We start from the raw sequence: 15,697 nt of genomic DNA, 5'->3' as shown, positions 1-15,697 counted from the left end.
AAAAGTTGACGTCATAATATCGCCGCTAATGGAAATCGCCTGTACCATTATCTCCGAAACTAGGCAAGCTGTTTAAATTTTGTTTGCGGGAATCAAGCCGGGCATTAGCACAGATAATTTATCGCAAACCTGATACATCACAATGACGTCATATTCGTTTTTATGACGTCATCATTAAGACGACGAGGATCTTAGCTCATTTGAGCTTGTTCTTGCTGTGGTTCATTCAGCTTGAGTACTGCTTGCTCACCCCCATGTGTCCTTCTTCCCCTCCCCTAGATCTCACTCTCACTTCTACTCTGCTGTCGGTGTTTCCCCCTTTCCAATTGGTTCCGTTCCATTCTACTCTGGCTCTTCCATGAACCTCAATCACGTGTACAAAAAAAAAATTCAAAAATCGCAGTATTACTGGGACTGTATTAAATATAAAATGGCACAATGTGACCTCATTACCTCCACCACCGAAGGTGGACGGTGGTTATTTTTTCACTCCTGTTCGTTTGTTTGTCTGTGAGCAGGATATCTCAAGAAGTTATTGACAGATTCAGACGAAATTTGGTGGACAGGTTGGGTGTGTGGCAAGGACGAACTGATAAGATTTTGGTGAAGATCTGGATACAGATCCGGCTACTAGAATTTTTTAAGTGATTCTTCATCAGTGAGAGATGGGACCAAAAACCGATATAGAGCACGATGTCTCAAAATGTTGTGCCCAAATTATGACAAATCATGGTGGATGAGTTGGTGAGGGAACAAGAACAAGTTGATTAGGTTTTGGTTCAGGTCCAGATTCAGTTCCAGCCTATCAGTGGTATACAAAATGTAAACTGTTCAGTCTGGTGGAGGTATGTGCTCGACTGAGTGCCTTTTAGTTTTTCAAGCACTCCAATGTCTCAGAATCGTATTCAAGGATGATTTGTTAGTTTTCCAAGAAAATCTGACCTGTTAATGAGAAACATCTCTCCAAAGATTATATTAATGTGAAAATGTCATCCACAGCCTGAATAACAACAAAATAAAATAAAAAAAACACTGGGGCAATACTGCTGGGTGCTCATCTGGTAGTGACTGGATAAGATAACCAGGCAACCACTGGTAGGCATGGATGACCCACAAAAATATATAATGGAGTAGAAAGTACATACCCATGGATTTTTTTTTTATGCCATGAACAAACCTTGGTACATCACAGGTGATAAAGGTTGTGCTCAAGTTTCATCGAAGTTGTTTGTGTGGTTTCAGAAAACAAAGAAAATACATATTTTGAGGGGCTACCCCCCAGTAGAACCCAATTTTTTTTAATGGTGTGAAGAATCTTTGGTACATGACGGGTGATGAAGGTTGAGGTCAAGTTCCATCAAAATTGTGTGTATCGTTTCTGCGAAGCAAATAACTCTTTGTGGGGGGAAGTGACCCCCCCTCCCCCCCCGTAAACTCCTTCGTCGACCCCCTCAGACCGCGATTTTTTTTAATGCAATTAACAAACTTTGGCACATACACGGTTATGAACATTATGGTAAAGTTTCATCAAAATCAAATGTGTAGTTTCAGAGAAGAAGTTGCAAGCATGTGCGAATGGACAGATGACGCGCCGTCACATAACATCCCCCGGAATTACGTTCCAGGTGAGCTAAAAAGATAAACCGAGGACTATAATGTTGAAAAGTGAAATAAAAAGTTTGAAGATTATTTGAAGAGGGAGGATATGCAAATTCTCCATGCAAATGTGTATCGTGTAGCGCCACGTCCAGGTAGGGAACAGTATTACAAGTCTCCACCATTTACAGTACAGTGTTCATGTCCCCACGTTTTCCAGTACAGTGAGGTGTTTTGAATTATAAGCAGGTACGTTTTTGCTTCATGCATGTAAGCCGGGATGCGTTTGGTTGTTTGTTTGTTTTTGCCTATGCAGAGCTGTCAGTTGCCGATACACCACCCAAACAAAGGTATTCATCAGAAGAACGTGTTGCATGTTTGGAACAAGATCATACATAAGGCAAGGTACTCTGCTAGTATCTAATAATTCCCTCAATTTTATTGATGTAAAATATTATCCTCCAGATTATATATGTCCAAATTCCGATGTGACCTTAAGATTATTTTTTATTCAGTGATATAACAGTCACAATGGACTTTGAACACTGTATCTTATCAGAGGGTCAGCAGGATAGCCTAGAGGTAGGCACACTCGCCTTCAAGTCATCTAGCCTGGGTTCGAATCTCAGCCGAGCTATAAACTGTCATCCCGATGGTTCATCAATGTGCGTGCCGTTCCTCAGATGGACGTTAAACCGGGCGTCCTGTCCACCAACAGCCGTTGGTGGACGTAATAAATTGAAAAAAAAAATCCGACACTGTCCTTTGCGAATAGTAGGCAAGCTGTCACTGGCTGCTTGAACAAATTACAAATTCCTGACTTTCTGTGTCGGAGTGGCAACCTGTCCATGATTGTTTGCCAAGTAACTGCTTCACGTAACTTTTTCAGGAACAGCTTTTTTGTTTAAATGTCAGAATTGCTTATTTTCTATTTAGCGGCATATATAACACAATGACTTTGCCTTTTATTCAGTGTTGCAGCAACCGGTTTACCTGAAAGAAATTTTTTTTGATTCAGAATTGTAATAAAGCTTATCAATAGTGCACCGATCCTTGCCAAAAAGGCGCATCGTCCCCGATGAAACCAGTGAGCGATGTGGTAGTCACACCTGATGGATCCATTTCAACACACCTGATCTGTGAGGATGAGCTGGTAACCTTAACCAAGACTCGACCAACAGACAAAGCTTCTGCTTGGAACTCCACTTTTAAGACTAGTCCAGGTCCAACCATTACCTGGGGAGGAGGGGGTCGAGGGCGGGGGAGTGATAAACACACCAATGCAATAGATAATGCAAATATGTAAAAATTACTCCAGCTGAGCCAAAAAGGATTTCTGCTGAAGGCATATCAGAAAAAAAATAAATTTCCCACGATAGCAGAGCTGAAGTCAACCCAAGAGATGGAAGAACCTTAAAGAACAAGACCTCAATCAGACATCGAGCCACCCTCAATTTCACAATTATCTCCCTGAGCGAAAGTGCCGTAATATGTTCGATTCATATGTTGTGGCCCATGTACCTCATGTGGAACTCGAACGATGGTGGAATGAAGCTGCCTTTGGAAAACATCAGTAGTGACCACGGTTGGGCTGTTCAACTGTCCGCTAAAGGAGGCGGCATGATAGGAAGTGAAAAAGATGCACAATGCTGTGTAATGAATAAATAGCATTACAGGGACATCGAATGTCAGGGCTTTGGACAATTGTTCGACTCTCGGTCGCGATTTTATCACAGGACACAAGGTTCATCGCTGATGGGGTTAACTAATGGGGCTTATTAACTTTGCAAAAAGTTTGTAATTCCACGCATTTCCTGCATTTAACTTGTCAAACCTAACGATGCCACTCACAATGGCACATTTATTCAGGTTGGACAAAATATGAAATCCAATTTCAATCGTTCAAAAAATACATTTGGACCTTTTGAACCAATTTTTATCTCAGGGCTGCAATGACTGGTTCAGTTCAGTATAACAGAGGAGCTGGCAGGATAGCCTAGGCCCGAAAGGTAAGCACACTCACCGCTCAGCTGTCTAGCCTGGATTTGAATCCCTAGCCGAGTTATAAACTGTCATCCTGGTGTTTCACAGCACGGCGATTTGTCAATGTGTGTGCCTCCCTCGGATGGACGTTAAAAAACGAGGAAAGAACAAGAACAAGCTGTCCTCGATCGGTACATCGGCGAGTTTGATTTCGCTCGAGGTTGAGAAAGTTTATTTCAGTCTCATAAGGGAGAATATTGTTGCAGTTTTTGTTTTGTTCCTCATGTTTTGTACACAGAGTGTAAAGTATTGTTACGGATTTCAGAATCCGGTCTGATGAAGGCATTCACACATCCAGGTCCTCAGACGGTTATTTCCTTCAATGCATGTTCAGATTAGCCCCATCCCCATGTCTAGTGGGATCTTAAATGTGATGCGTTGAGAAGGGTAAAGGATAGATCCCCTCTCTTATGGGAAGATTTTTTTTCTTTACGACAGACACGTTCACACACATTTCTTTCATGAGCTCTGAAGCCCGCCTTTTTTGAGAGCGCACGGGTCGTCATGGTAACCGTGCCCCAGTGGGGTGGGGTGAGCTTGGGGCGGACAGCACCCCGTAGAGATGCCCCGAAGATATAAAAAGGCGTTCTGTGAGGAAAAGGCGAAAGAGGGACGTTCTGAAGCGAGAGAGACATTCTGTGAGGAGATAAGTTTTGAGAGTGGGGGGAAATTGAAAGCGATACGTTCCGAGATAATAAAAAAGCGTGAAAGAAAGAGGTACGAGAGAGAAGCGAGAAAGAAGCGGGTGTAGGCACGCAAAAGAGGAGAAGGAAGCGCGCGTGTGGGTGTCTGACCAGCGCCAACTGCGAGACGGTTCGTCCTGCCCAGAGCTTCGGCAAGCGAGCGTGTGGACTGACGTTCAAGGCTGCCCCGCGAGAGGCTGTACGACAAAGTTGGGTGCTGGTGACGGACGTGACACGCACGCACACATGTCAGAACGTTTTTGCTTCACGGACGACTTTCTGGTGAGTGAGACGATTTTCTCCCCCCCCGCCCCCCACAATGAATGATCTGCTGGTTACCCACGTCTGTGTTTAGCTGTAAGTCAACCCTCGTTAAGCTTCTGCTCTTTATCTCTTTCCTCGCAATTTGATTGATTTTGCTTTGAAATTCTTTATTTACTTCAGCAAATAAAAAGTTCTTTTTATTTATTTTATTATTAATAAATTATTTGTCGATTTCCAACCTGTCCGTGTTTGTCCTTTGCTTCCATTGGTCGAGCATTGTTCGAATAGAGATAGACTGGGAGGTAATTACCACAGATTTGACCAAAAATCGTCGACACACACCAGCGGTTAAAACACTCGGCCGCCATAATTAAAATCTAATCAGATAACATTGGTGCTTTGCCGAGGGCGTGCTCCTCGCTCAGGTAACCACGTGACCTCTAGTTAAACGGAATAATTAGACGGCGGACACTGGAACTCGTGGTTGACTGGGTGGCGTTCATGGTTTTAAAACATGCCACCATACCACAACGTTAATTGTGGGCGGTGGCTCCAGGTCCAGCTCTACTGCGGACAACTGGGGATTAATCCCCCTGAGTGACAAGCTGGTGTCTCAGTACCCATGACCGCAACAGTATAATTGGGGGTTAGAGAACCCCCCCCCCAAAAAAAAATGTATGTAGTTACGAAGGGGATACAAAAACCGATTTATCAACTGGAAGATTGGGAGGGGTTTACAATATTCATCCTTCGTATATTCCCAATACATAAATGGCAGCAAGAAGAGGTCAGTAGTTTCAAGAAAATCATTTTTTTTGTGTTCAAGGTTACTTACCAGGTAAACGTATTGGTTGTTAAAATAAATAAAGATGCCAAAATGAAAACGAGTTGTTTTTCTCTTGGTTGGGACTTCCAAAACCTACAGATTTGGTATGATGTGAAATAACGGGTTGGGTGAAAAGAAGGTTGAGAAAGGTGATGAGAAAGTCTGGAGTGGATTATAAAGAAGTTAGAAAAGCTATAAATCAAGAGTTAATGTGAGAAGAAGATATAATGATCAAAAGGAGTGGGGTATCATTTCGTTTGTAACCTGTGGCTGCTGGTTGCATCATTGCTGGGAGCACGGCTGTGCCGCTGATGCAGTGCCCCCTGTTTCCAGTCAGCTGGTACTCATTTTGACGACCTCGCAAGGATGATAAGCTGAGTCAACCCCACCTGGTGTTACTTAATGGCAGGACAGGGACTCAAACTCAGGACTGCAAGATCTGAAGCCAACCATCTCAACCGCTAAGCCAACACCAGGCTTAAAAAAATAAAAATAACAATAAAATCTGATGTGCCCGATTCAAAGGTGGCATGCAGTGAAACCTGGAAATCTGAGATGAAGGTGGGATCGGTTTCCCTTTGTCTGATGATTAAAAACAAAAGGAAATGTTAAACAACACCAACTGAGATATTAATTTTATTTTATTTTCCGTGTAATTTTTTTTGAATGTTGCACAAGTTCTATCTACCCGGGTTCTTCCCGACATCTTTGTTCTTTGTTTCAATAACACTTCTTTCAAATTTTTCACATTGCACTTTATTCATTCAAATTCTTACTTTTGCTTTTCCTTTATCTATTATACTCTTTAGCTGTTTAGGGAGAAGTGAATTCTTGCAGAACGTTTTCTGTGCCTGGATGGGTTTGAAGGTTGTAGAGTAGCGGCTGAAACCCGAATCCTATCTAGGATCCTTCTGATGACTCTAATGCAGTATTTGGTCTTCCATTTGATTATTATATGACTGGCAGGATAGCCTAGACGTACACAACCTTGCCTCTAAAGGTGTCTAACCTGGGTTTGAATTCCGACCAAGCTCTAAACTGCCATCCCGGTGTTTCCCACGCAGGGCGATTCATCAATTTGTGTGCCATCCCTTGGATGGGCGTTAAACTGGGTGTCCCGTCTGCAAGCATTAATTGGTGGATGTCAAAGATACCACGGTGTCCTTCGTGAATATTAGGCGAGCCATCGCGGGCACCATGAACAAATTCAAAATTCTTACCTAAGCTACTGCTGGGAAGGCAACGGTAAACCACCCAGGATAACCTTAGCGAAGAAACTGCTTCGGCAGCACCGACACATCAGAATCACAAAGTTAGGGTTCAGGTTAGGGTTAGTAGGCATCCAAGTTTAACAAAAGTGAAATCCTTGTGTCTATTTTGCTAGTAGTGGGATACAAGTATTCTGGGAAGTTTGGTCCATTGCCAAACTTGGGAAATATCAGAATGTTCCACCAATAGAAATGAGTACGTGGTCCAGGGTATTCATTTTCTGCACCACTGCCAAGATTGGGGAAATCAGTCATGAAAGGATTGAAGAATATCGTACATAGAATATCAGTGCCTTCAGATTGTGGTTGTATAACCATCTAATAGATATTGTATTTTTATGGAGCACGTCACAAAATGGCAAGGTTCCGCCTCAGCATAATTAAAACAACGATTAAGACGACAATTACACATGGCTTTTGACTGTTGCCATAGGTTATTGGTACATGATACCTCCCATGGGTACGTATACGAGTGTATATATATATATATATATATATATATATATATATATATATATATATATATATACATATATATATATACATACATATATATATATATATATATACATACATACATGACTTGGTTGTTACTAAAGGATTATCAAAACATCATCAAAATTGTCCAGTTCATGAGGAATCTTTAGAACATGTATATTGTTGAGCGAAAAGACCAGCATGTTGACTTCACCTGGCCTCCAGAGACACCTTTTCACGAGCTCCGAGCTGCAGAAACAACAGCCTTGGTGGAACCTCTGTAACTCACACACAACACACATGGGATGTGTGAGCAAACCCAACACACAAGGTAGGTGCGCACCCGCATGCACACACTTTCACATGGCCCTGGACCCACTGAGAAACCTCATCAAATAGCAGGGACATAGCTACACCATGACATCAAATAAAGGAATGTCCAAAGACACAAGAAAGGTGACACATCTACCTTACATGAATGATTTAAAACTCTTTGCACCAAATGACGAAGAATTGGCAGAACTGAAATTCGTGAAACGGTGCTCCGACGACATCCAAATGGAATTGGGCCGAGATAAGTGTGCCAAGTGCACATTGGTACAAGGTAGACCAACAAACACGGACAACATAAAAAAACGACCGAGATACAACAATACAGGAGCAAGACAATGAAGCATCTTACAAATACCTTGGGGGTAGAAGAGGGCCATCAAATATGTCACAAACAAATGCGGAAAACAATTACCAAACAATACCTGCGTGGAAAACATGTCTCAACTAGAGAATAGCAATATTATTAACTAGCAATACCAGTATTCCCGGTGCAGCTGAAGAATAATAAACCGGCCACAATCAGAAATCAATAAACTAGATATCAAAACAAGGAAGCTCCTCAACATCCACAAAATGTTTTACATAAATCGATGCATCCGGAGAATGTACCTGTCGAGATGAGGAGGTCGGTTGTGGCCTGACGGAGTTCAACCAAATGCCACAGAATGACAACTCTAGGATTGCTGAATATGTGTAAAGTTCACAGACTACTGAATCCAATTTTTTAGCAAGCAAGAAGAGAGCAAATCAGAGAAGGTATTCCCAACCCACCTGTCAAAATATTTACAAAAACAGGTGCAAATGGAAGCTGTCACATCTGAAACCGAAACAGCAACAAATACAGCCCCAACAATTGCAAAAAAAGACAAAAGAAAAATATAAAACAAAATATCAACAGATATACACCAACAACTGGGAAAACAATAAAAGAGCAGGAAGATATTCATTAAAAAAAAACAATAAAACAAGTTGGACAGATAGGGGACAGACAAAGATGCCTCTTTGGAAAGACTAAGTAGAGGTCAGCTCAATTGAGATGGAGAACAGGTCAGGTCAGGTATGGGAGCATGTGCCAGAACAGCGCGTCGCTGCGTCCACTTTCCGCCGGTACTCCAGGGGCCTCCGTCTGGCCATCCCCCAGGCAGATGCCAGGCCCATCCCCATCTCCTTGAGATGATGGTCAACCTGTTGCAATCAATGAGGCACGTGGTCGGCCCACTGGCCTCCTCCACTCATGAGACTCCCTCGCTGAGAGAATCTGGTGAGCAGGATCAGCGTCAGGAAAACGAGCCACATGTCCATACAGCCGCAACTGACGCTCACGGACTATGCAGGTAACAAATCTCATCAGAGTCTCTCTCGGCAACCGCTCGTTGGACACAAAATCCGACCAGCAATAGCCAAGGATTCTCCGAAGACACCTGGTACCAAAGGAATTAAGTCTCCGTCTCAGATCCTTGGTCAGAGTCCAAGTCTCGCACCCATAGAGCAAGACTGGAAGTACCAAGGACCTGAAGACTCGGACTTTCGTCCTCCCGCACAGGTACCGGCAGCGCCACACCCCATGATCCAGTGAATCCATGACTCCCCAGGCCCGACCCAGACGTCTATTGACCTCTGACTCGCAGCCAGCAGAGACATGAATATCACTGCCAAGGTAAGTGAATCTCTCCACGACCTCAACATCCTCACCACAAACAGACACAGACAGGACAGCAGCATCCAAGATGTCACCGAAAGCCTGGATCTTAGTTTTGACCCAAGAAACCCGTAATCCCAACGGCTCCGACTCCTCATTCAGCACCTCGAGGGCCCCCAAGAGGATGTCTAAAGTCTCCGCAAAGATGACTGCATCATCTGCAAAATCAAGGTCCGAGATCTTGACATTCCCAAACGATGCACCGCAACTTGATCTCTCCGACATCCTCCCTAAAATCCAGTCCATACAAGTGCTGAAAAGTGTGGGTACAAGTACACATCCCTGACGAACTCCAGTAACAACTGGAAATAAGTCAGAGGTGGTACCACCACACTTCACAGCACTCTCAGTACCAGAGTAGAGTTCAGACATCAGATCGATCAGTTTTGGTGGCACCCCATGAAGACCAAGAATCCTCCAGAGGACATCCCGATTCACTGAATCGAACGCTTTACAGAGATCAACATAGGCTGCAAGCAGCCCCTGCCGAAACTCTCGTCTGTGTTCGGTGAGGACACGAAGGGCAAGGATACGGTCAATCATTGACCTCTTTGGTGTAAAGCCTGACTGCTCTGGACGCTGGTGCTCAAGCAGATGGTGGCGAACCCTATCAAGAATTATCCGAGCAAAGACCTTGCCCGGCACTGAGAGCAGCGTCACCCCTCGGTAGTTGTTGCAGTCTTGGCGATCACCCTTCCCTTTCCAAAGAGGGCCAACAAGGCCCCTCTTCCAGTCATTTGGGATGATGCCTGTGTTCCAGGCAGAGCACAAAACTGCATGCAACGACACGAGTGCAGCATTTCCACCAGCCTTGAGAAGTTCGGCATGGATGCCACAGATCCCTGGAGCTTTGCCCCGTTTCAACTGGTTCACCGCAGCCCGTGTTTCCACAAGCGAAGGTGGACCAGAGTTGATTCGAGGGTCAGCAACAGGGATTGTAACACCCTTGACGTCCAACTCGACAGCTGGGGGATCAGCCTGGTACAACCGCTCAAAGTAACCGGCCCAGCGGGCCTTCACTTCAGACTCCTGTCAAGAGCCTACCACTCTCTGCTCGAACTGCAGTGCTCCGAGGGATGGGCTTGGATGAACGTAATGCGCGAATTCCCCTGTAAGCGGGACGAGAATCACAGATTCCCTCACAGATTCCTCGCACATAGGCCTCCTTGTCCACCCTCAGTGCACGTACAGTTTTACGCCTCAGCTCCCTGAACAGCTCAGCTCTGCCATTCAGCCTGGCCCTGCGACTCTGGTCAATGGTATCCAGTGTCCCTTGAGAGACAAAATTCTTCTTTGCCCTGCGGTGAGTTCCAAGACATCCACCGGCAACATCAAGGACGGTGGTCTTGAAGGCGCTCCACAACTCTTCAGGACCCCCCAAAGCACCCAGACCCCCCAAGTGTCCACTCAGCCTGTTCGCAAACTCATCAGCTACTCTCTCATCCCTGAGCTTGGCAACATCCAGCCTCGGCTGGGATGGTACCATTCTCCAGGATTTAAGGTGCAGCTTTAGAGTTGCTACAACAAGCCTGTGGTCAGTATTGAGGAACTGAGCACTCCGGTAGACCCTGCAGTTCTGGATCATCCTCCAACGACCGTCAATGAGGACATGGTCAATCTCCTTTGCCACACCACCAGCGTTGGAATACCAAGTCCAGCGATGAGCTTGTGGGCGCTGAAACCATGAACCAGCCACCCTAAGTCCATGACTTCTTGCAAAGTCAAGGAACTTAGTGCTATTCTGGTTCATAGTTCCTGACCCATGGGGACCAACACACACCTCATAACCATCCCTATCAGTTCCAGTCGATGCATTGAAATCCCCCAAGACTAGAAGTGTATCTCGTCTGGGGCACTGATCAACCACAGACTCGAGTGTGGCGTAGAATGCATCCTTCACGGTGAGATCACTCGCCTCAGTCGGAGCATAAACAGAGACCAGGGAAATGACACCTAAGGAGTGACGAATCCTTAATCTCATAATACGCTCGTTGACCGGTGTTACCTCAATTATCATTGGGGTCAGCTTATTGGACACAGCTACAGCAACTCCTTGGGTATGGTAACCATCAGAGCGACCAGACCAATAGTAGGTGTAACCACCCACAATTATCTCGCCGCAATCCGGTCTCCGAACCTCAGAGAGAGCTGCAATCCCGATGTCCAAACGCTTGAGCTCAGATGATAACAGAGACAGGTGATCATCCTCTCTTAGGGATAGGACATTCCAGGCACCCACCCGAAGGGACCGCCTCAGGTGAACCCAAGGAGACCGCTGTCTGGTGGACGACACCTCAGCACCACTCCGACACACTCTCCCGCAATCTGACCCAGGGATGTTACCCCGTGGTTTCCCTCCTATCAAAGATTGGGGGTCCCGAAGGCTTTGCCCCAATCCCGTCATCCGGTGAGCTGCCCTGCGAAGGGAAGCTGTGCAGGAGGTACTCCCACGGAGTGGGTTTTCAGATTTTTTTGCGTTTTGCGGAATGAAGGGTTTTACGGTGGCCGGAGTGCAAATCCTGCCACCAACCTCCTAATAAGAAGTAACCCAACTGCAGGAGGACGTCTGCAGACACAGTTAGGCACTAGATATGGATGGCCGTTGGCTCACAAGGAGCTCCTCTGCCCTTTGACAGGTTTTGTTTTTAATCCTGCTGGGTGTCCATATCCAAACACCCCCCTCACCAGAAAACCTGGTGGGGGAGACGGTTTAGTCGCCGACAACCCGACCATGGAACAGGTTAGTACAGGTTTACATGGTACCTGTAGCAGGTCACAGATCAAACCTGACCTGACATTAGTAACCATTAGATGGAGAACGAATCATTATAAATACCCAAAACCAAGGACACGATGCCAATGGCTTTACAGGTGTAGATTCTGCAAAGTAGAAACAGAAAGTACGAGCCACTTTTTTGTATACATTATCAAGGCTCATATAATAACTTACACGCAGAACATATAACAAAGGGAGTTGGAGACAAGAGGGGTGAGAGGGACACATAAGACAGTAGGAAACAGAGACATTAGGAGATCTGTGGAAGGGAGAGGGATGGGGTTGGGTGGGGTACACGGGGTAAGCAAGTTGGACACGACGGGGACTTTCAGGAAGGAAAACGGGGAATTTGAAGGAGGTGGGTTTGGGCTGCATTAATGAGGGTAGAAAGGATCGCGGCTTTAGATGGGGGAAGATAAGAGATGGTGGTGAACAGCTGTTTTGAAGACCTGGAGGGAAGAGTGGGATTGAAAAGAGTGTGGGAGTTTGCTCCAGGGGTGGGAAAAGAGAGGAATGAAAGAATGAAGTTGAACAGCAATTCTTGATTTTGGTAGTTTCACCAGAAGTGGGTTTTTGGCGGACTTTGAGCACCCTGCAGAAATATGGTGGGGGGGGGGGGGTGACAGAGCACATACAGAGCAGGGGGGGGCAAGACTGGAGAGGAGATGGTAGAAGACAGAAAAACCATCGACCTCCCTGCGGTGAGAGAGTGAGAGACACAATGGCTCAGCTTCATCGCGGCAGATACCAATGATCGTAAAAGCCTTGGTTTCCACAGCGTGAAATCGAGCTAAGTGTGAGGCAAGAGCACCAGCCCAGAGGGGAGAGCAGTACTCCATCAGGCTGTGGATGAAAGTTTTGTATGTGGTCAGGAGCTCAGGTGGGCCGAGGAAGGACTTTGCATGATGGAGGATGCTCACTCGGTGACTGGCTTTGGAGGCCAGCTTGGAGATGTGGCTTTCCCAGGAAATATCATGGCAGATACTGAGGCACAAAAGCTTCGATGAAAGGACTTATTCAAGAGGATTGACGAGACAGTAGATGGGAGGGGGGGGGAGTTCCAGACGGTCCTTTCAGAGAGATATAGTGAGAGTGAGATTTGTCAGGATTGAAAGACATACTCCAATTTTTGATCAGCTGGTAATTTTATCCAGATCTGCAGAGAGGGAAGAGGCTGCTGCCTGACAATCAGAGGGATGAGAGATTGCTGATGACTCTACCCTCTGCTGTACAAAGAGATAAAGACGATTTTCCAGAGTCGGAGAGATCATTGATTAAAACCAGAAAAAAACATGGGGCCTAGAACTCTGCCTTGAGGAAATCCAGCCTGGATGGGAAGAGGAAATGCGACAATTCAATCAAGAGCCATGCATTGGCTGTGACAGGAGAGAAAAAAATCCGTGAGCCATGAGTGGAGATTACCTCGGATACCATAAGAAGAGTTTGGTGAGCAGAGTGGGATGCCAGACTGCCTCGAAAGCTCACAATATGTCTCGGGAGATGGCTCGGGTCTCATGTCTAGAATTGAGGACCTCCATCCATTGTTGTGAAAGCACAAGCAGCATGTCCATTGTCCATGGTAGAGTGACCTGGTCTGAATCCAAATTGATGATTGGAAATGAAGCCATTGGAGAAGAGGAAAGATTTGAGGTCAGAAGCGATGATGGATTCCATCACCTCGCTGATGATTGGGAGAAGGCTGATTGGTCTATAGGGGAAAGGATCTGTTTTATAGAGGAAGGGAAGGGAGACAGGTTTGAGAGTTCAGACTTGAGATGAGAAAGATGTTGTTTTCTAGCTCTCCTGAGGATAGACACCCACTTGTTGCGAGCTTTGTGTAAAGAGCTGAGATTGTCTTCAATTTGATTTGCCTTCCATGAGGCGAAGGCAAGTCGTTTCAGGACAACTGCCTCGCCACAAGATTCAGTGTACCATGGGCAGGAGGAAGGGTAGGACAACTGAAGACGAGATGGGATAAATCTGTGCATGAGAGAGAGCAAATTTCTTTGAAGGAATTCCCAGGACGAGTTGATGTCGGAGGAAGGAGAAATAAGAGACCAGTCTAGAAGTTTGATGGCAGCTTGAAGTCCCTGCCAGTCTGCCTGAGTGAAATGCCAGACTCGTCGACGCTGAGGTGGTTCTCGAAGACTGGCCAGAGAGATGTCTACTTCAACAAGCATGTGGTCAGATGAACCGATTGGAGCCGAGGAAGAACAGCAGACGTTTGCAGGGAAATTTGTCAAAATCAAATCCAGAAGAGATGGAGTACCGTTGTCTAAGATCAAGGTCAGGAAATTGACAGATTGAGTTAGTCCCAATGAGTCGCAGAGGTATTTTGTTGAAATGCCATGGCAGGTGAGGGAGGTACGCACACCCAGCCAACTGGCATGATGACAACTGAAGTCGCCACATATGAGGAAGAGAGAGTTTGGATGAGTGGATAGAAGTTGGTCCATGTTTTTGGCGAGCGAGATGTAAATGGAGTCATCACTGTTTGGTGGACGGTACAACACACATATAAACAAGAGGTAGGAGTGGAGGGGAAGCCGTAGTCAGAAGTATTCCTGGGGGTGTGGTGGAGTGAGGGCAGTGCATGGATCAGGATCACCTATCAGGATGGAAAAAAAAAACTCATGTCAGAGCAGCTGTACACACATAGGCACAACAAGGTATGTAAAGTGATCCACTTTGCACATCTGAAAAAAAACTTCAATAACCTAGTTCCAGAAAACTTGTGGAAACATAAAACGAAAGTCGTCACTGAAAACGAGGAAGTAATGCTCACGTATGACCTAATGATCCCATCGAGCATGAACACAGAAAACAAAGCATTGTGACCAGGTATAGTACTGGGGTACAAAAAAGGAAAATAAGGAATTGCTAATTGAGGTGTCAGGACTGAGCGATTTTGGCCTAAACAACACAGAAATCATGAAAACGACCAAATACCAGGATCTCAAAAATGAAGCGAAACGATCCCAGAATCTGAAAAGATGCGAAATTGTACAAGTCAATTATATTGGAGCAACGGGAATGATGAAAAAGAACCTTCCAGAGATCTTAAAAACCATCCCTGGGAATATTACTACAAACAAACTACAGTTGGAAGCTGTCCGGGGCTCAGTGACGATCCTCAAAAGAGCCCTCGGAACAAAACTTTGAGAACAAGAAAACTTCACAAATTGGTCCATAAATCATGACACCGACACCGACACCGACACCGACACCGACACACCTTTGTGTTTATAGCTTTACCTATAGATGTTTATGGGTGACAGCATAGCCTGAGAGGGATGCACACTCACTCCCTGAAACTCAATCTCAGACAGGCTATAAACTGTCATTCTGGTGTCTCGGTGTCAATGAGCGTGTTTTTTTTTTAAAATAAACGGTTGAGGCATGTGCAAGAGCTCGAGCAGGATGGAATGGAACGTTCCTCGGATGGGCCTTAAACCGAGTGTCACATCTGCTACAGTTTGGTGGCAGGCGTTAAAGATGCTTGGTGTTCTTTGTGAAGAGTCAACGAGGCATTGACGGCACCCTGTCCGCTTGTCCAAAATTGCTGCTACGACTGGTGGGAAGGCATTGGTAAACCATTCAGTATAATCAACATAACCTTTACCCTTATCCACAAACTGCTCCGGCAGCACTGGCCGTAATGTATGGCATGTCGATTGTGATATTACAGACAGACACAGACATCATTATCTTGACAGAGCGTCTCGGCACATG

The 15,697-nt window shown here is 45.5% G+C and overlaps 1 protein-coding gene across 5 annotated transcripts in view; it reads right to left on the bottom strand.

Moving 5' to 3' along the window:
- Positions 1 to 15,697, bottom strand: part of LOC147021132 (cystinosin-like) — a 75,048-nt gene that overhangs the window by 38,682 nt on the left and 20,669 nt on the right. For 3 of the 5 annotated variants that reach the window (XM_085890935.1, XM_085890939.1, XM_085890934.1), the window contains exons 2-4: positions 7,372 to 7,435; positions 3,118 to 3,202; positions 2,729 to 2,832 (exon numbers count right to left, since the gene is read on the bottom strand). In XM_085890935.1, the coding sequence (XP_085747061.1) occupies positions 2,729 to 2,832; positions 3,118 to 3,202; positions 7,372 to 7,435 (253 nt within the window). Of the gene's footprint in view, positions 1 to 2,728; positions 2,833 to 3,117; positions 3,203 to 5,421; positions 7,075 to 7,371; positions 7,436 to 15,697 lie in introns of those variants that run through there. The other 2 variants (XM_085890937.1, XM_085890938.1) reach the window with 2 other exon arrangements.

The sequence above is a fragment of the Eptatretus burgeri genome, chromosome 8 (assembly GCF_056783735.1).
Source record: "Eptatretus burgeri isolate ZD-2024b chromosome 8, Ebu_testis_v1, whole genome shotgun sequence".
Lineage (NCBI taxonomy): Eukaryota > Metazoa > Chordata > Myxini > Myxiniformes > Myxinidae > Eptatretus > Eptatretus burgeri.
The sequence above is the reverse complement of the archived record's forward strand: the minus strand, read 5'-3'. Positions and strand labels throughout refer to the sequence as shown.